The sequence below is a fragment of the Accipiter gentilis genome, chromosome 18 (assembly GCF_929443795.1).
Source record: "Accipiter gentilis chromosome 18, bAccGen1.1, whole genome shotgun sequence".
In the NCBI taxonomy this organism is placed as follows: domain Eukaryota; kingdom Metazoa; phylum Chordata; class Aves; order Accipitriformes; family Accipitridae; genus Astur; species Astur gentilis.
In genome coordinates, this window is record NC_064897.1 from 28,290,925 (window position 1) to 28,312,945 (window position 22,021).

General features: G+C 37.1%; 1 protein-coding gene across 25 annotated transcripts in view; it reads left to right on the forward strand.

Moving 5' to 3' along the window:
* Window positions 1-22,021, forward strand: part of TNRC6B (trinucleotide repeat containing adaptor 6B) — a 148,051-nt gene that overhangs the window by 60,981 nt on the left and 65,049 nt on the right. Inside the window, exon 1 of one of the 25 annotated variants that reach the window (XM_049821989.1) lies at window positions 19,489-19,705. The exons of 23 other annotated variants lie outside the window; for them this stretch is intronic. In XM_049821989.1, coding sequence (XP_049677946.1) covers window positions 19,659-19,705 — 47 coding nt within the window. In that variant the 5' untranslated portion in view covers window positions 19,489-19,658. Of the gene's footprint in view, window positions 1-19,488; window positions 19,706-19,746; window positions 19,910-22,021 lie in introns of those variants that run through there. One more of the 25 variants, XM_049821995.1, reaches the window with a different exon arrangement.

Genomic DNA, 22,021 nt, shown 5'->3' on the forward strand with positions numbered 1-22,021 from the left:
TAATAGATAGCTGAGTAGATGAGAAAGCATGCAAATCTATAAATGAAGAAAAATCTGTAGAATTAGCATATTGCTGGAAGAGAATTTTTATCCATACTTTTCCTAGTATCCCTGCAAAAACTTGTGGCTTGCACCTTGAAGCAGAATTGTTCAATTCTGGTCATTTTTGATCTACTTTCCTTTTGGTGGCCAGGATGGAAGGTGAGAAGTTTAATTTACAGTTTAAAATAAACAGTATTTGTTGGAATCTACTCTTCAGCTGGCCGTTGTTTTAGAACTGAAGAGTTGGAGGTTTTGGGGGTTTTTTTTGCTTGAATTGGTTAAGAAACCTACCTCCTTCCTAAGAGCTGTTTCAGCTTGTTAAGTATTGGTTTCCTATTTAAACAGCTCAAGATTTGAGGCAGGAAAAGATGATACATAGGATGTTTAGCTCTAAAAAGCTATACTTGATGTCCTGTCAAGGGGATCAGGTGTGGGTATCTGGGTTCTAGTTTTGTAACCTTCCTGAGAGTTTTGTAAAGGGTGGTGTGTAATGTTGGGGCAAAAGTAAGATGTCTTTTCACTTAGAAGAATCCTGCTGAGGAAGTTGGTTACGTTTTTAAGTGGCTAAATGATAAATATTTAGCTATAATTATTGCTGCAGAATTGATTTGATAAACAGATGTAAAATTCGGTTTAAGGGAATAAAAAAACTTACCGTTTCTCAAAGCAAGGCAAGTTCAGTATTTACTTCAAGAAACAGCGGCTTTAGTTGCTAATGTAACACTGGCATTTAGCTAGTATGATTACATGTGCCATACTTCAAATACTGGTCAAACAAGATACCTGAAGCTGCATGTCAAGATAACACTTTCTGGCCATTTCAGCGTTAAGGGCAAGTGTGGAGGCATCATGGAGATAAAAAATACTATATACTGGAAATACTTTTATTTTGTTTTCATAATGGTGCCATAATTATTTTGAAGGGCACAAGAGAAATGGTGCCTTTCTGTATTTGTGGTGAATTCCAGCTCCAGAGCTGTACGTTTAGCACTTTTCGCTGCTTAAATTCTTTTTCTCCGCTGTACATAGGCTTCCAACCCAAGAAGGCAACAGTTTCTCTTTCTTCTCTGTAGAGACAGAGCACGTATTTTGGGAGCAGCATGACCATGTGCAAACCTGGATATTTTTTATACGTAGTGCCATCAACACACTTCTGAAAGAAGTTCCCTAAGGCTCCTTTACGGATGTTGTTGTTTTAAAGTTTATTTTTCTGTCTGTATACAATATGCTGGCATTATAGTTCAGGGCTGATATGCTCTGGTGCTAGTAGAATTCTATATTTGTAATCGTTTCTGAAAAGTCATGTCTTAAGAACTGGTTGATGTGATATTTGAGTATTATAGTATGGGCAAATAGAAAGACAAACCTTGATCCTCTTTCAAAATACTGTGGTTCCAGGACTGCTTCTAATTAGCACATTTAATCAAACAAGATATGAACCCTGGAGTTTTTTTCAGGTACCTAAGAGAAGATACATTACTAAAACACGAGATGATCTTTAAAGGCAGAACAAATCAAACCAAGGGTTAAACAGTATGGAAAAATGTGTTGTAATATACCTGGAGAGAAACTACTGAGGGGAGTCTTGTTAAAGACCACAGGTAGTTAAGCAGGAGAGCTTCTGAGTACTGTTCCCTTCAGTGCTACAGTTTGTGTCTGAACTTAGTTAAATGGGTGCTTGTGTATGTTAGGCAGAGAAAATTACCTAAAAGTACCTCGGTATAGATAGGTGCAGAACCACTTAAAAGTACAAAGCATGTGTATTAATACAAATTTTATGTTAAATTGAGACTTTTAGAAGTGAAATGTAGCCTTGGAATTTACTACAACAACAAAACCAAAACAAAGCATCACCATACAACTGTGTCTTATTCATGCCAACAGGGGAGTGCTTTCCTTTCCTTCTTCTGGTGGTACTTGCGAGGCCTGAACTTCAGAGCATTTTGAACTGTAGGAGAGGCCAACAAGTTTTGAGGTAGCTCCGGTAAGAGCAGCGAAACAGAATAGAGGGAGGTAGTCTAGCAAAAAAAACACTTCAGCTTTTTTGGTTTTATTCTTATAGATAACATATGTTCTCTGCAAATGAATAAGCAGTTGTTTAATTTGTGTTGGAAGAGCATTATTTTGATGCTGACCTCCATCATAGTCAAGCATGCTTTGAACAGGACAGTCACTTCAAGAACTAAAAAGCAGAAAGGCACGAACATTTTTAAATGAACGTGGGCATTCTTTTAATTCCTTAGGAGTACTCAAAACCCCACTGTACGTGCTTAAATTATGAAACAAGGGGAGGGGGGTCATATTTCCCAGTGTTCTTAGTAGATGCCGAGCTAGGGCTTCTTGAAGTACAGATATGGGTATAACAGCTGAACCCAAAACCTGATTTGAACTTGAGCAGAACATTGTCTTAATTTCTGAATCAGAGAGGAAGTATTTTTTAGAAAAATAAAACAATGGAAAAATGACTTCTAGAATTCTCAGTATTTTTTTCCTTTTTTTTTTTAAGCACAGCATTTGTTAACCAGCACAATCATAAGCTACTGTCTATCTGTATTTCACAGCGGCTGTTGGGCACAGCCTCTGTGTACATGAGAACATGCAAAACTTCAGCTGCAGTGAGACTGCTGGAATTTATTCTTTTAAGCATGTACACACAGTAGCCTTTGTAGATTTTGACCTTTTGGTCTAGTTGACCTATATGAAAACAGGAAAGGTTAAATACATATTCTGTTAATGCCACTTAACCATTAATTAGAGTTGAGCTCAATTGTCCCATTTTACATGTGCTCTGTGGCAAATACACACAGATGCGTTGTCATCATGGTTCAGTCCACATTTGTCAACTTGATTATGCCTGAGCCATCCAGTTCTCCAGGATGCAGTGTCCTGTGTCATTTAAGCCTTCCTTAAAATAAGTCTTCTGTGTTTCTTCCACTTTTTTCCCTGGTTTAAATTTTACTGTTTTGTAGTAGGACACATTGCAACTTAATAGTAGGGCCCTAATGTAGCAGCATTTGTGTTCTTGTTGCAGCTTCTGTATTAGCATTTATATTTTTAATTGTATATCATTTCAGTTAAGCAATCATGCTAGATTCAGGATCTGATTTAAACCACATGGTTCTAATTCTGTGTTGATGCTCTAGATAGACTTGTCTACAAAACAGCTTTTTTTGGCAAGAGGGTGACTACTACTGAGAACTTCATCAACTAAAGTGACTTGATATATTCTGATACGTCACTTTGCCAGCTAAATATACAGCATGTTTATGCTCAGCATTTTGCTGAACAGTTCATAGGGAGGATGATTTGATCACAACATACAAGTGAATTTTGGTATTTTAATGCTTGGAAATTCTCATCTGGTAACTCTTGCTCGATTTTTTTCCAGGCTATTTTGCCTCTTACTGGAGAGAGTTTAAGGGCAGTAAAAATGAAAATGGATACCTTGTATAAGCAGGGGAGGGGAGGGCAGAAGGAACCAAAACTTAGCTAACATCCTTTTCTGGCTTATTCATGTGTGCATCAAAAACTGGTTGTCCAGTGAAACAGAAAATAGTAATCAGATAGCTTGATCCCCATGTGAATTGTTAAAAATGTATTCTTCTATATTCTAGTTAAGACTATATAAATAAACCTTTCGTATTCTATTAGGCTTTACTTGGGTACCGTTAGTGTTATTAACCCACTATTTTAATTCAAGGGAGCTTCTACTGTAAATACTATAAAAAAAACAACTTAAAAATTAAAACTGGTTAACAAATACAGTGCATGGAAATAGAGGGTATCCTATTTAAGTTATAGATACGTCATTTTATATCTAGCTCTGTTTTTCTTTGAGGATGTCATTACAAGTTCATGTGCACTGGTTGGAATCTAAATGTTGACTAGGTTCAGGTTGCCTGTAAAAATACATCATTAACCTGAAGTAATACCCTAAAAGTTTTTTTGAACCTAGTGTAAATGAAGGCTTGAACTGATGCTACAGAAGTCAGTTATAGCAATATTAAAGGAAATTTTAAATTAAATCGCCTTGTGTTAGCGTGTCAAATAAATTTTCTGTTCCTTTGCAGGTAATGTTCAGATTATCTGTTTGATACATCTCAACCAGACCAAACAATGCTGAGAGAGAAAAAGTGGACAAGGCATCAGGGTTATTTGTGTTTTATTTTGTCTTTACCCATGTCCTGTAATCCTATTCAGAACAGATGTAGATTACCCTGACAGGAATGCTTGCTAACCAATATACAGGCCTTGCTGCAGTATTCATTACTGCTTCATCTGATGGAAACACACTGATGATAGTGTGATGTAGGAAACTAAAACCAAAATCTCATCTGGGTAAGGATTTAATCTTCTTAATAAGTTGTTTAGATGTACTTCTTCATGATGGTATTTCTCTAACTTTCTAGGGTTTAATCAGCAAATATCTTCTGAAAACCACTGAGTTACAGTGGAAAGTCTTAGTAAATGGCCTGGGATGGGAGAATTGCAAGTCTTACAGGCAGGTAATTTTTCAGCAGTTTGAACCAGTTTAGTCCTCCCTGTGCAAAAGCTATCTGAATTTGCATTTAACCACTGCATCTTTGCATGGTAGCTATTCTGGAATGGCTGTTTCTGATGAAGTCCCTGAGTGACTGTTTTTATCACAAAAGCTACAGTTGCTTAGTTCTTTAAGCCAGCTCTCTGGTTAGGCCATGAATAACTGAACAGGTTAAATTTTGGAAAGTCAGCCTGTCTTGATAAAGTTTTGTGGACAAGTTTTTTTCCCGGGGGTGGATTTAAAGGCAGCATATACTGTTTTAAAGGTGGTGAGCTGTATTTGTGTGATTGGATCATTGGAATTCAGGAAAAGCTGAGGTTAGCTAGTGTCAGTCTCCATTACGTTCTCCTTCAGTCTAGATAACGTGAAGTGAATCTCTTCTACAGTAGACTTGCAAGTATATGGGCAGCTTAAGTTTACGTAACTTCCCTTGATCCTTTTCTTAAGAAAACTTATCTTTTAAATGATGTTTCAGTTAGTGCTAGGTAAGTTGGTTAAGCTTAAATCCTTTTTCACCTTCACGTTCCTAGGCCATTTTTCTGTTGTTAAACTAAAATTCTGATATATTAGTAGTTGTACTTGTTTTAGCTTGAGCATTGTGTGCCCGGTGCATTTAATGTTAAGCTGTTAAAAACAGACTTCATCACTGCCTCAGTGGGTTAATAAGAACAAGGTTGTAGGTTGTTCTGCATTGTAAGTAGCAGATAACATGATTTTGTTTTTTCCTCCTGTTTGTTTTAACAAATGTGAAATAATTATCTGTTTTCCAACTTATTACATCTTGGTATTTGTGTCTGTGTCACGTATGTGTGTATATGCATATATGTAATATGTGCGTGTTGGCAGTTAATACAGCTAAAAACTACCAGGTATGAGCTGGCACGTGGAGACTTCTTTGTGGGCCTTAGGCATTACAGCCATTGTAAAAACTGCTCTCAAAGTCAATTCAAGTTTTTTGTTTGTGTAAAGCCTGCACAAACAAAGCAAGTGCCATTCTGTAAGGTACAGGGGCACCAGGGAGATGTAGAGGCTCTCTGAAGGCCACACAGACAGTCAGTGGCAGAGCCAGACTTGAACTCAGAAGTTCCTGGCTTGTGGCCTGGGGCTGAAGCCAGTCGTACACAGCTGTATTGAATTGTGAATAGAATGATGCTTTCTTTTTCCTGTATGGCTTTATGGGAACAAAACTGATTTAACTAGAATTACAGTGTGGGTAAAAAGATGGAATTGCGTATTTCACCTTTCTCAAAATTTCAAATGCTAAAAGTTCTGTTCTGTGTTAAAACTTATATTTAGCAGTTGTGGATTTCCACTTACCAAGGAATATGGTTAATGTAGCTGGGTCATAAACCATAACAAACCGTAGTGCAGTGTCTTGAGGTCAGACTAAGGGCTTTTGCTGAGGGTAGAGGAATTCGGGGCTTAAAAGCTGCTCTGTGTACTAGCTTGAGAAATATTAGTGTTATTTAAAAAAAAAAAAAATCCTTGAAAAGTACATGATTTTCTTTGATGTTTTAAAATAGAAGTGAAAACCTAGTTCAGAGGTGATCTTCCTGTTTATTAAACTGAAATTCACATTATCTGTTTAACACTTGCGGAGTTTTTAATGAGGCTTGAAACATTGTTATCCTTCAGTGCAGTATGAAAGAAGACAAAGCCTGCTGTAGGTTTGCTGAGTGGTATTTTCTTGCTTCCTGAAGTAAAAACTTAGCTTTGAGCAGCTTTTATTGAATGTATGGACAGTTTTGGTTATTTCAGGAGTTCACTTTAGGGAGGAGGTTTTGATCTAAAATACTGTTATAGAATGGAACATCACCATTACGAGTTAATTTTCTGTACTGTTAAAAATCTTGGCAGAGATTAGTAAATCCATTTTTACAGTAAAAAGGACTTTGTTTTCCAGGCAAAATGTCATTAGTTCCAAGCTCTAAAAGCAAAGTAGAGTTTGGGGTTTTTTTTCCTCAGGTACATTTGCTTTATCTGTGTACCATTTCTTGCTAACTGAGGCCCTATGCAAATGTATAGTAAGGACATTTTCCTAAATTACTAACATGGAACCTAGCTAGAGAAAACAAACTAAAAAACCCAAAACAAACAAATACCTCAGTGTTTTATCAGGAAGTAATTTGCATTTTGTCTGTTGAAAATAACAAAGAAGTTAAATAGTTCCTAAAAGCAATCCAAGTATTGAAAGCTTAATAAAATGTTTCACTTCTGAGGGATTGAAGCACTTGAGCTCTCCTTTCCCTCTTCTCCCCCACTCCGTAACAGTGCCCCAGGGTCTCCTGATGTGTGCAGCGTGACTGTGTCTCACTATTTGGAAAGAATTGCTCCTGAGCGGTGTGCACTTTGAGGCTGCATCTAAAAATTTCATTGGTAGTTAATGAAAATCGGGATAAATAATTTGAGCATTACAGTGGTTTCCTTTTTTCTTTTTACTCGCTGTCCTTTTTTATGCACCCTGCTAACTGAGCCACATGGAAAATGCTGAGTTTCCCTTTCAGTTTCAGCTGTTTGAGTGTTTACAAGTCGCAATTCCCTTTGGTTGTGGCTTCAGAAGACATTTTGACTGGATGTCTGTCAGGTTTGTTGCACAAGCCTGGGCTATATTAGAGATTGACATTGTGGCAGTTCTTGCTTTATTCACCTATTACAGCTGGTAATATGCTGTAATTAAACTGTAGTTCTTCCCAGAAGGTCTTCCAGAAATACTGTAACCATATAGTGATGAGTGGCTGAGTTTAGAGTTGCTACCTAGTCGCCACTCAAAACAGTGTTACGGACTAGATTCTTGCGATGGTGAGTGGGAGACCCAGCTGAGCTTGTTCCATTCTGAGCTGTGTTGCCTCCTAACTTTAAGTTGGTAGAGATAGCTTCAGTGACAGAATAAAGTTCTCCTTTGTCTCTTTAAAACAACATATTAAGAGCAAGCTTATCAAAGGCCGGTTTAACTCAGGATGTTGTTTTCAGTGGTGCCCAGTGTATGGGGGTTTTATACTCTGTAGAAAGAGCGTAAGAAAAAGTTGGTGACTTAGGTACACTTACTTGGTACGCTTCCCGTTGAAGTCAGCCACATGTAAATTATACTTAGTGACTGTGACTACCATGAGTCCAGCTGGCACTTCAAGGATAGCAGATGGGTTTGATTAAAGTAAAGGTCTGGTCCTTCACCTGAAATTTGGAATTTTAAATGCTTATGTGAGTGATTGAATTCTGTATCCCTTTTACTTTAAGGTCATGCTAACCTTTTTGCTAGGTAGCGTTGACCATTTTTCCAATACAGTGGCTTTATAGAAAGATGCTTTGCACTGGCAGTATGCATGGAAGCATGAATAAGCTGACAAATTAGATTTGAGGTTCTAGTGTTTAAAGGGCTTTTCTTTCAGCAGGAAATAGTCTCCCACATCAGCTTACGCATTTTAACCTTCAACTTTATATAGCAGCAAAGAGTTGACCTGTCTCTATGCAGAGCCACCTTTCTTAAAGAGGATAGAGAGAAGGTTTAACTGAATACATTAGAAGTGCAGTTTTTTGTGAAGTGAATATCTTACATTCCTGTCATGCATCATACATTGTTTTTGCTTAGTGTCTAAAAATGAAACTGCTCTGTTTCACACTTTTACAAAATTCATCGGTGGTAGATAGGAAGAGGTAGCTGTTAATTAAAGACAGGAGGGGTCTTCAGATCTACTGTCAGCAGAGGTAAAAATTTTTGTTGCTGGAAACATGCAGAATTTATGTGAGTCTATATGCTGAAGGCTTTAAATGGTTTTAATGTAGCTATTTTTCTGTTAGGAGAGATGTTGAAAAAGAGGGCGTATTTTTAGCCACTCAGAAGTAAAAAATGTCTGTTACTCTGAAAATTGGTCTCTAAGTTTTATGCGTTTCTTTGTGTCTTAGGACATCATTGCTAAACATGAGAAATCCATGGTTTTCATTAAAAATAAGCTGTTAATCTTACATAATGCAACAAGGCAAAAATTACCTAAAAGTAGCAAACACTATTTGGGTTGAGAATTTAACAAGATAAATCAGCTTAGTCTTGGAACTTTAGAAATGTGTTAAATGATAGATTTTATTTATCACTGTAGTTTCCACCTCAGTTTTTTCCTTGTGACTTAACACTTTTATTTTCTGTGTACCATTGTGGTGGTGCTCTTCTGTAATCTCTTAGGTGGCAGTTCGGTGGCTTCCTCATTTTAGATTCTTTTGTGGATTACCTCTTGCTTTACAATTTCTTTCGTTCTTCCATAGCAGAAAGAGTGGTGCATGGCATGTTGTATATTGTTTGCAAGTTCTTGTAATCTTAGAATTTTTATATGTTGAAGCAACTTTCTGATGTGAATTTCCATGTTGTGAAGGAATGTAAAGCTTTCTGGAATATAGATATTATAAGGCTGACTTAGTTTGAGGGCTTTTTTCTTTGATAGTAATGCATAGTTATCTTAAAAATATTTCCTTCCTGAGTATGAATGGACACTAGACTTTTCAAGCAAGACATATATCTAGCCCTCAGACTGATTATTTACTATTCTTTAAAATTTCTAAGTTACTGGTATTAAAAAGCAGGAGTTATTTAAATGGGATTGAAGTTAGAAATGGATTTGGTACTGTGTCTGTGAATGACACAAGCAGCAAGTAAAATTCATCACTTAAGCTGTAAATTATCATTCCTGGAAAGAGACAAGGGATGATAACCCTCAATCAAGATTTCAAAATTCTTGTCTTCTGCACTCAATACAAATAGGAGGAGCTTTCAGATGAGCGACTGCTGAGATTGGGCAGACACTAATTCCACAGAAATAACAGCATAGTTAAAAGAAATTCTTTCCCTGGTGGGAGACTATCCCTATTTTATACAAATGCCTGAGGGTACAGTGAACACTTTTCACTTAAACTTTCTAATGTCTTAGTTTAAGAAATAAGGAAATGATTGTTTACTTAGCAATTAGTAAGAGTTTCATGTCTAGACTAGGTGGTTTAATCTATGCTTTATTTCCAGAAGGCATGAAATGAAGTTAACTTTTAAAACGCAGCTAGGGAATGGCGCACAGTATCAGGACTATAAAAATGTATGAATCAAAAATAGCTTATCAGACTATTGAATGAGAGGTGGCGATCATTTCTGCCTATTAATGGACTTCTTCCTAGACCTTCTTTTGTTTCTACCTCATAACTATTGTGGCTAGTTAATTTTAAATAGGCTGTTAAACAGGTATGAGTGTACAGCCTGCAGAATGCTGTTTTCTGCACTTTTCCATTCCTTTTGGAATGAAGAAGAGACATTTCTGCATTCTAAGCTACCACTATATGGGTGTCTCTGGTCATCTGCGCAGATTACAGCTAAGATGCACTACTGTGTTAACAAAGGCTTGGGTTCTCCCATTTAAATCTGGAAGTTGCGCAGTTTAGGGTGACAGTACTTCATTGTAATGCAGTGGCTGCTACTTGTGATGGTTTTGTTCCATGGATTGCAGTAACTTTCTGCTTTAGTTCTTTCTTTTAGCCAAAACATGTGAACAAACAATAGTATTTCTAGTGTTAACCATGGTGTTAAGCTAATTTATCCTCGGTGTGGTCTCTTCTTAAAAATGCATTTATCATTAGGCAGTTGCAGTTTTCTGTGACCTTACAAGGCTCTTGACTGAACTTCTAATATCCTTCCTGGTAATGCTTCCTATGGAGAACTGACAGCTGTCTCCATCATTCCAAACATAGCTGGCCAAAACCCAAGTTAAAAATACTAAAAAACAAACAGCACCACCCCACCTCCAAAAAACCCCACCCCACAAACAAAAAGAAGTATTGAGATGTTTACTTAGAAATTGTTTTTCTCTATCGTATCAGTTAATGGAAGCAGAAGTAATTAAAAACATGAGGAGAAATTAGAAATCAAAGGCTTTGAGATGCTGCAGACTTTTGAACAGTGAGGCACTTAACGTCTGTACAAGCGTTATGTGCCAATACATTGTGCTTGTAGACGTGAAAAAAGGGGGTGAGGTTTTTTCTTTGCTATGTGTGGAAACTGATTTTTATTAGCTTTCTGAAGTATATTGTACATGTTTTCCTGGGAGATTCCTAAAACAAAAGGAATTTTCCTTTGTACGTAATTCAGTCATACCGTAAAATGCAGACATATGATACAATATGCTTAGCAATTTAATCTTGGCTCTTAAAATTAAGAATTTGTTCTTCGTGAGGAAACAAGGGTGCAGAGCTAATGTCAAATCAAGCATTCTGCAATTAATTGTTCTTCAAAAACACAGCAGCAGTTTTAAGTCTTTGAAATTTAGGTAATTATATAGCAATGCAACTGTTACTGACTATTACATGTTGGTTGTCCATGTCTTTCCCCCCACTGTTCTTGACAGTATCTTGGGCAAATAGCAAACCACTAGATTCCAGAGAACGTTGATAGGATACTGTCAATTCAGGACAGGGATCAGTGTTCCATATGAATGAAGAATTCACAGTTGCAGATAGGCAAAAATAATGTTCTAGATGATGAAGAATGGGAGTGGTGTTTGTAGGTGCTGCATGCCTTGGTTGGGGGTATTTGGTTCTTTCTGCCATTTTGAGATCCTAGGTAATCATTTTCTTGGAATGCCAGATCCAAATGATCACATCTTCATGTCCTCAAAACTCAAGTGATAATACAAGGACACAAGTTTGGAGAGGCTTTGAATTTTTTGGCTGCTTAAGTAACTTCATGAGGAAGGATTATAAGTTTATTTTAGTTTAAAACAAGTCATGTCTTGCACTTGTACTGGGTTGTATTCATTTTTCCTGTTTTCTACACACAGTTTTTTACAATTCTCTGGTTTTCATTCTGTGTGCCAGTCAATTTCAGCTTATGTCCTAATTAGTCATGAGTCATGACATAAAGTATTGAGTTGTGATGTTTTGAATAATAATTTATTGATCTCACTTTTGAATGAAAAATGGCTAATGAAAAGGATGGCCAGCTGGTTGCAGTAAGAAGGCCGAGAAGCATGCATCTGGCAAACAAACACTTCTGTACCAGGCTCTGCAAAGAATCTGTGTGCTTAACACGTTTGAAGGTTCCCTAAGAGTCAAACACAGTCATTTTTCAGTGCCCCTGAGGTTGTGCTGCTTTAAAAATAGATACCAAGTCTAGCATATCTCATTATTTTGAGCAAACTGCACTCACATAGAGCTTGGGTTTCTTTTTTGATTGAGAGCAGCTCAAATTCCATAGTAAAACCCACACCTTTCACTTATTCACTTACATTTTATGACTGTAAGTCTTATGTTTTGGCCTTCGGGGTGTCTGTAGCCATGCAGCAAGGAGAGGACTTAATGCACTTGTGATTTACCTAGTTTCTTGAGCAGGGTCTGCAGTCCCTCATCCTCATTGAGGCTTTAATGAGACCTGATCTCTGCCTTAACAGCAGATGCAAGCCACAGAACAAGAGGGCATGGTGTGTTAACAAAATTGCTTACTTCATTGTCATGTATACATCTTACAAATACCACTCCATCGTATGAATGGTGGTGTGCCTCTGATTGTAAAAGCCATATAAAGGAGACAGCTGATTTGATTGAATTTATCAAGGTAACTTTTATCAGTGTTTAAATCTTCATATAAAAGTAGGGAGGGAAGAAGTTTATGTTAGTTTGTATATTGTAAAGAGTGTATCTTAAAATGCATGCCAAAGTCGATGTGTGACAGGACAGTCTGTTTTAATTCTACACTTGAAGTGGTAAAAGTATTTAAGCTTTTTTTGCTCTGAAACACCTGGCTTAATTTAGCACTGTTGTTTCACCTGATTTTAGTTTTTCACCATCTGTAATTACCCTATAGGCAACAAATACTGAATAGTAGCCTTATAAAATAGGGTGGTTTAGTGATACAGTATTTACAGCATCTCTGTAGTACTGGCATGGCAAGTCCTGACTGTATTGTCATCTAAAGTGGAATCTGGATGACCTTAAATACAACCACGATCTGTAACAGTACAGTTCTGATTCCTTTCTTTGTATAGAAATGATCCTCCGTGACTTAAGAAGTATGTCTTAAAAGTGTGGGAATACACTGCAACGCAATTAGACATTTTGCATGGGATATCCATTATACGTAATACTAGATAAAAGCTAGGGACCATCAGCTTTGTGTATATAGTAAAACTCTATTGAGAACTAAGTGCACTGAAAAATGGTTTTGACTAATCATTAGAACCAAAGCATGAACTTGGAAATACTGTATTGTAACAAAAGGATCACATACCTGTGCTTTTCCAGACTTGGAAAATTACTTGGCTAATGGTTATATCTGTAGTAGATCTGTTTGTCTGGAGAGTGTACGCTGCTACCACTGTTGATGTAAAGCTTCTGTGGCTGCAGACTAAAAGGGTCCTCTCTTTGTTTCCAAGTACACTTGGACACATCTCAGCAGTATTTGAGCTTGAACTTGGTCATACTTCTAAGTGGTAATGAGTTGATGAGGATCTTCAAGACCTTTTTGCTGAAGGTTGAATGACTAGTTTCACACAGGAAAACTCAGCAACTTTTGGGCTGTTGATTTCCAAAGATTTACTGGGGGTGGGAGGTGGAACACCATTTATTGAAGCCCAGCTGTTAAATCTCATCAGTCCTCTGTTGAAGGCATAATGCTTCAATGATAACATAAACTATGTTAACTAGCTGTTGTCCCATGTAAGAGGGAAGAAAAATGGCTTCATGCAATGAAAGCTGTGTATCAAACACAGTACTGAATTGTTCTCTGGTTTTGTGCTGTAAGAGAACTTGAGATAAAATCAAAATAGAGATACACACCTTCATTGCCCAGAGAGTAAGTTTCTACTGCCAGATTATGTCCTTTTGAAAGGGTTAAAAAAAAAACCCAAACAAAAACAAACCCAACAAAACCCAACAAAACCACTAGATCCAGACATTCATTCTGTAGTCAGAAGAAAAACACACTTTGTAATTTAAAACACAAAACAAAAAACCTGTTTTTCATTTGGCCAACCCTTTGTCAGCCTTCACTGAATCTTGTTATTTTGGTGGGAAGTAAAACTTGTGCTTGAGCTGTTTTTTAAAAAAAAAACCCACCAAACTAACAAAACCCCAAAAAGTTGCTGGGCTGAAATATGAATTACATAATTTTTCATTTAATTTCTTTCTTGACATTGTAACAACAAAGTTCCCTTTTCTAACACAGGGCTCACTGTAAAGTTAATTTGCAAGTGTTTTTAGTGCAACTTGATTTGTTTTGTCTTACGTAGAAAACAGTAGTCTTTCTCCAAAGTGAAAGTAGTTTTTGCAGTCATATTAATGTCAGATTCTCAAACGGTTTAAAAAGGAATTTTTGTAGGAGTTCAGAGCTTTGTCACCTTTGGGGGTCTTTTTGTTAGGCTAACGGGAATTTTTAAAAAAATGGAAAAATTAATCTCACTCCTGTCATTAAAGTCAGCAAATGTGTCAGCACATGCAAGCAAATTGACCAGTATGTTTTAGCATGGTTGGCTTTCATACTAGAACTGAGTGTTACAGATCAGTGTCTCATGATAGTTATGATCATTGGAAAGAGTAGATAATTGTACAGAAGTAGTGTTTGTAGCGGGTGAAGCGTGGACATGTTAAATTGTAAGATCACTGGAGTACTTGATGAAGTGATGACTACAATATAGTTTGCTGAAAACATATATAAAGGTTATTTCTTTTGAGAGTGGATTTTGAGTTCTTAAATAGGTATTTGGTTTCCTTAGTTACTGAGGTACATGATTGAATATTAAGAAGTAGCTTACTTTCATTTGTGGGGTCAGAATTCATATTTGAATTGTGTCTCAGCTTGACATTACTTGTTAATTTTGTAAAAGTGCCAAAGACTATCACACTCGTACCTATCTCCTCTAAGGAAAGTTACCAGTCAGGAAAAACAGAATTTTACTAAAAATTTCATGAGAACTGTTTTCTGTGTTTGGAGGAAACCAAACTTAGTATCTTCATGAGAATGCTGCCTGAAATTTAGTGTCATCTTTGCAGGACTGAGCATGACCAAGGCTTTTATAGTAATCTATTCACTGTTCACATCACATTTGGAGTGTTAATTATGTCCTTGTTTCTAATGGAGTGCTCCTTAATGGCAAGAGCCATTTATTCTCCATACTGCTGAGTTGTCCTATGACTTTGAACGTAGGTTATTTGTTCTTTGCTTGGGTTTACTCATGTGCAGAATTAAGTTTTACATACTTCTTAGTGTTGTTGCAATGCTTAATTAATATTTATAAAGGCCTTTGACATCCTGTGATGAAAGGAGCTGTGCAAGTGTTCAGTAGTGGTATTATTTTATTAGTGAAAATACAGGAGGAGTCAGGAGGATACCAGTTTTTAATTCAGAGTGAGCAATGGAGTCATTCTGTAACCTTGAGCAGGTCATGCAGTCGCTTGTTTTGTAACATACCCTGGGAAAGTGCTGTGTTGTGGGGTGTGTGTTACTATATGTCATCCTTCCCTCCCCCAAGTCAATTTGAAATTAAAAAAAAAAAAAAAAAAGAGTATACAACTCCACTGAGCTGCTAAACATAGCTGGTATTTCTTAAGGAAGTATATCATTAAAAGTAGCAGAGGGTGAGAGGGTAGTGGATGTACCAGTTGCATTTTAGAGTCAATATGAGAACTTGAACATGTGTTATCTAGTCATAGACCAGACTGAATTTTGCTGGTTGCAGATCTCTTTCTCATTCAGGTTCATTATACACTGTGCTTAACTGCAACTTCACTGTGAAGTGAGTGTATATAATCCTTATTGCATTCTAAGAACTTGCTTACTAATCCATGGTATTTAGCTGGTAAACAAGTTCTTACTTCAGACTGAGTACTGTCTGTATTTGAGCTTCACGATTGCCAAGATTGATAATCAGCTCTTATAGCATCTAGTATTTGGCTATTACATAACAATATACATAGTAATCTCTTGTGTGGTTTTTCCCTCATCTGACAGAGGAGGGTTATGATTATACACTGTCACTAAAATTATAAGATACCGATGAACTTTTGAAAATTATACATCTGTTTAAGACTTAGCCAGCTAACCATTTGTCTAATTATATAAGGCGCAATAGCATTAAATGAAGTTATTTGCCATGCTTCATGCATGCAAATACAGTTTCAGTTTTTTGTTTTCTGCAAGATGCTACATTTGCATTGTACTCATTGCACAAAACACATAAATATGGTTTAAAACAAGGGGCTTCAAAACTTAAAAGTGCTTTAGGAAGGAACCAACTGGCCCAGGGAAGTGTGAGGCATAGCTGAATGCAAGTGCTGGTTTGTGCATGTGCATTATGGTGGATTCAAATTGAAAGCACCTGGATCTTTGTCCTGCTTTATTGCAGTCTGCTTGTACAGCTTGTTCCTGGGGTTTTTTTACTTGCCTTTAGTCCTGCTTCAGCTCTCAGTTCAGCTGGCATAAGGATGAAGAGGAATAGTTTTGCCTCTACTGAGTATAAACCATAGTTTGTAGTCTTCAAGAATAGCAATTGGGGGAGGGGGGAGAATTCTTCATATAACAAGTTATAAGCCTTAATTTATGGAGCATGCTTAGTAATAATGGAATATCAAGAATTTACCTGCCCAGCTCCAGCTGAATATACTGAACATACGCAGATAGATTTGTTTGAAGAGACAGTGATTTGGCAAGATATACACAGTGTTTCCCAGACCTGCAAAATGTTACTTACTTTTCCTTCTGCCTTTAATTTAGGTTTCCTGATATAGATCATGACGGTCCTGAAACTTTGTAACTGAATATTTGCAGGAAGTAGCTGAATGAATTTTCTTACCTGTTAAAAATAAATATTGCTGCAGGCAATAACTGGAGTAGAAAATACAAACCTTATATACCTTTGCCAAGAAAATCTGAGCAAGCTCTAAGAGTTGGTTTTTTTAACGTATTAGAAGTTCAGGCAGCCTTAACTTGCTGGTTCTTCCAGCTTGGCCTACAACAGATTAATAATAACTTTGTGTGGAAAACCTTGTTCTTAACTTCCCACTGATAAAATTAAATACATTCTTGCTTTAGTATTTTGATTTAGTATAATTAAAATAATGACTTACAGTTTGATAAATGTTATTTTCATTACTACAGTGCCCTGAAGCACTGTATATGGAAAATTTTACAATATTATACAGATCTGGAGGTATGTAATATGCTTGTCAGGCTATTAATTAACATGCCTAAAGTGTTTTGGTTTTTATAGCAAGTGAGTTTAGAGTGTTTCTTTGGAAACTGAATAAAAGTAAACAATCAGATCACTTATAAAATAAAGTATAAATTATACCATTCTGATGCTGTGAGGGTATCCTTATAATATCCCCAGGCAGGTAGAATTCCAAGCACCCTGTCATTCAGTAGAAGCTGCTTTTAAGGAGCATGCTTCTGTCTGGGGGGTGCGGGGAGGTGTTTCAGTAATTTAACTGTCACTAAATAGAAACTGCTTCACTCGTACATACATTTCAATTTTTTTTTCCTGATCCCTCCTGAATTGCCATACCACAAAAGTTAAGAAAACCTCCAATATTTTAAAGTGTGTTAAACTACAGCAATAACACTGTGTAATGTGGTGTTATCTAATGTTTTTTTTACTTCCACCTTCCCCTAAAATTGTCTTGTATCTCCAGGTAGTTTGGATCTTTACCAGGCTGGGTTTTAGGTCTCTTTTTTTTTTTTTTATGGCTGAGAAACACAAATATTAAAATGTCAGTCATAGTCCAAGAAATGTTAAAGTGTGTTTTTAAATGTAACAACTCCTGTTGTCAAAGATTCTGTATGATCCAGTTTCTTACTGTCTACAAGGCCTGCACTGGTGCCACAAATGATGCTCTGGCAGAAAATCTTTCATTTAATTAAACTATGTTATACTTTTTCAGAATTCTTTCTGAAATGTCACATTCTGACATTAAAACAAATGTCATAATTGTTGTGCATACTGTAGCATAGTTACCATAGCAAATAGATTAGTTTCTTGGGACTTTTTTTTTTGTGTTAAAATATAATTCTATTCTTGGCATTTAAGACAGAAGTTTGTAATCTTAAGAAGCTACAGAGCTGCTTTTGTTAAAATTCAGTTTACACCATAGTCAGGAGCTAGCATTTGCTTTTTAACTGCAGTCAGAAGATTAACAGTAAACACGGGGTTTTTTATAGCACTTCTCATATATTGCTACAAGAATGCGTTAATAAGGTGGCAGTAATGCTCGTCAACTTCTCTTGCATCACAATTTGTAACCAGTTCAAAGCCCCAGTGAGGCATTGGTAAAGCTGCCAGTAGAGCTTTGAGCTTGACTTGTGTAGTCGATCTGGGCTGCACCATGCAGTGGTGTACTGATACAGACCCCTGAAGTGGAGGGTAGCTCGTTTAGGGGTTTCTGTGGCAGTTCTTCTGCAGAAGACATATCTCTAATTATTTCCCTGTTCACTGGACCACTAAGTACAGAAATACTTGTTCATTCTACTCTAAGGTAATACTTTTTTTTGAAAAACGATTCCAGAGCTGGATTGCCAGAGTTGGTGATACCAAGTTGATTATGGTCAGCGATATAAAGTCCACTGGCAGCTGGGCAGTATAGTACCCCGTGAGAGTCAGCGCTGGGCTAATAATGTTCAACCTCTGTATTAATGACCCGGTCAGTGGGATGGAACGTACCCTCAGCACATTTGTAGATGGTCGTAAACTGGGCTGAGTGGCTGACACCTCTGGAGGGTAAGACTGCTGTTCAGGGGTAGCTCAGTAGGCTGGAGAAAATGGTCTGACAGAAACCTCTTGGAAATTCAACAAATGTAAATGGAAAATGCTACACCCGGGGCAAAATAACCCTGTGCTATAGCATAGGTTAGGCATCCACTGATGAGAAGGTAGCTCTGCAGAAGAAACACCCAAAGGTCCTGACAAAGAAAAGGTAGAATGTGAATCAGCAGGGTGTCTTTGCTGTTAAGAAACCAGCTACGTGCTGGGCTGTATTAGCAAGGCTATAGCCAGTGGGGTCAAGAGAAGTGATTCTTCTCTATTCAACACTTGGAAGTCCACCCTTGACATGCTGTATCCAGTTTGGGCTCTCATACAGGAAAGAGGCTGACATTAAATAGCCACTAAGATGATTAGTGTTCTAGAGCACATCTTGCACAAGGAGAGGCTGAGAGAACTGGATTTATTCAGCCTTAGAAGGCTAAGGGGGTAATGTTACTGCTGTCTTCAGCTGTCTAATGGGAGGGTATAGAGTCCTGGAGGTGGTGCGCAGTGACAAAACAAGAGACAGCAAACACAAGTTGCCAAAAAGAAATTCTGAGTATATACTGGGGAGAGGCAAATGCAATGGGTATAGTTAAAAAAAAAAGGAATACGTTCTCCACAGTGGTAATAAATAGTCTCTGTCTTGGGGATACTCTGAATGTGACTAGGTCCTGAGCAACCCGCTTGATGATGGCTCTGCTTTGAGTGTGGGGTTAGACCAGACTGCAGGTGACTTCCAGAGGTCCCTTCAATCAGAATTTGTGATTCTGATGGTGAGACCAGCAAGAGTATCATGTATCTAGCACAGAAAGCGTCACTTAGTTCCAAAAGATGAATTGGTTTAAAAAATAATAATAATAAAAAAAAAAACAAACAAAAAACAAACTGGAAAGGACTGTTTAAGGAAAACTGTCTGTGTAACTCTTCTGTTAGTTTTTAAATGAAAGGATTTTTTTCTCCTGATAGGCAAACCATTTGAGATTAAGAACTGGTAGAGTTTACATCTCTTAAACTTCTAATACAAAGCAGTACTGGCAAATACTTGTGTAAACTGCACTTGCAGACTAATGAGCAATCCTTTAACTGACATCTGGCACTTTTCCCAGATAGCCTGTGTTTATTTCAAACCCCGTGTTGTATGACGAAGTAGGACTCTTGAAGTATTTCTATATTCACAGTGAGATAGGTAAAGTGTTCTTTTTGGATGGTGTAGCGAAAAGGAGTCTTTTGCGTGCAAAAGGAAAGTTCAGCAGCAGCTTCCTCAGTGTGGTCATCTGTCCAGAGCTTTGATAGCCCCCACCCACCCACCCATAATTGCAGAAATGAAAGGACTTCACTTAATGGAAGGTACAGAGACATATTTTGCCAGGTAGTCTGTCGTCTTATCTGCTGAAAGTATGGCTTAGCAAGAATTAGGGGTTGAAAGAGTACATATTACCAGGATAGATCATTTGTAGTGGAACAGAGATCTCAACTGTACTTCTTGAGGATTGCCAGCTCCTTCCTTGTCAAAAAAACTTGTTTCTCTCTAAGGCTGTAGCAGAGACAGGTTCTTTGTTGAGATTTTATTGTGGTAGCTGTTATCCATTTACTGTTGCATGTTCATTTGTTATGCATTCATTTATCTATGTATTTTTTTGTGGCTTTCAGAACCACAAAAATATTTTTCTTGGTAAACAGGTTTAGATAATAGACCTTTTTACATGTGTGAATAGTTTTGAGAGGAAAATAAGGTTATTTGATAATCAGTAAAACCTTGAAGTCCTGAATAGAACTGTGTTTTGCTGAATGAATGTTCTGATAAGATAGATAAATTACTGGACATCCTAATTACAAGCAGATTTCTAACTGAATGTTTTGCCGTTCTTGGGCTATTTTTACCACATTTCACAATTCTCTAAACACACTTTATCTGTGTCTGGTATGCATGAGTGCTCGTGCTATGAAATAATAATTACTGATCTGTAAGGGCTCTGAAGCATTTGAAGACTGAAGTAGGGGAGAAAACTCAGTTCTTACATTCTGGAATTTTGGCTATAGCTCTCCGTTTCCATAAAACTTCCCTTTTTATCAACTGTGGCTAACATCTGGAAACTTTAGATCATCCCTGGAAGTCATTCTTTTAACGTATGTAACTGATACAGCTGGAAAGAGTAATTCTATAAAAAGAGTGCAAGCAAGAAATATGGAATATTAAGAACATTTCAGTTCTGTGGTTTTTGGTGTGGTGTTTTTTTTTTTTTACACAATCCAAGGTTTTCTTATTAACAGGAGACTCTTAAAACTGAGATTGACCTCCCCCCCCACCCCAAGCAGTTGATGAAGGGTTGAGAACAAACCTCCATATTTATGAGTGTTTGTTGTTGTGTTGCAGGGCTTATACTGTCCAGTTCTTTAAAGTAAACAGCCCTTTATGGTCAGAGCTGTTTTCATTCTAGTATGTAAATCATTGTGCATATATAGAGAGAATACACCACAAAGAATTAATCTTACCCTATTAACAAATCTAAGTCTATAAGGAGTCTTTCTTTAGAAAAGCACACTTTTAGTGAAGTCAGTATGACGATGTTTTAAAGTTGGGTTTTTTCTACAGCAGCTTCAAATTACTGATGTTTTGCTGCGATAAAGGCATATCAGTTGTTCCAGATATGCTATTTAAAGTAAGCAAACTTCTTGCTGTGACGCTGTTTTGGTTTTCAGCCAAAGAGAAGCAAAAAGCAGCTTACTCTAACTCCTTGACGAGCAATAATATTTTGCCTTTTGAAAACACTGCTTTACAGAGCACTTCTAAAACCACACTTTCTAAAGTCTTTTCATTTAATCCATAGTGAAGCGTATATCGTCTGTGTATAAAAATCTACAGCTTGCCCTGGGGAGGAGCGGGGGGTGACACACTTTTATTATTGTCTTACACGTGTTATGCTATGAACATACACGTTACAAATAAAAAAGTTTTAATTTCATACTCCACTGAAGAGCTAAGTTTGGATATCTTGATTTCACTTTCATTCAAAAAGTGTGGGACAATCGTCCTTTTACTAACTGGTTGATTTTAAACTGCATAGTTTATCCCTTACTTCAACGTTGCAGTTGTTCCATGATGCTGTAAACTTAAGTCTTATTTGAAGCAAACAAGTAATTTCCTTTTTTTTCCTCCTTGAAATTTTTATACTCTGGATCTTCAGGGGTGCTATTCTGAAGGATCAGGTTTTTTTCCTTATAGACATCAGAAGTCATTTGGCCTAAAATAATTTCATACTCCATTTTTGTCAGTTCAGCCTAAAGACTGACTTTCTAAATGGCTATCTCTTATTTAACCAGCTTTTGTATGGCTTACATCTGTCTAGTTTATGCATGCAAGCATTGCTTAATAAGAAAGGTGGCTGTGATGTTCTGCATTTTAACATTTTTTTATAAAATGAATTAATCCCATTTTGAATCTTTTGATCAGCAAGATCATAACTCTTTACAGAGCTTAGTCTTTTGGAAGTAATTTTACCTTTAGAAATTTAGGGTCTGTCAACCCTGGGATTTTTCCCATGCTGTGTTACATCTTGCTTCTGTTTGATGTTCTGTTGAAATGTGCTGGAGCACACTTGCGTGTTTGGACACGCCATACTCTTCTCATGCTGTTGAAATAATGGAGCGTGTCTATTAAGTGGGGTATGTTCAATCAAAGTAGAAG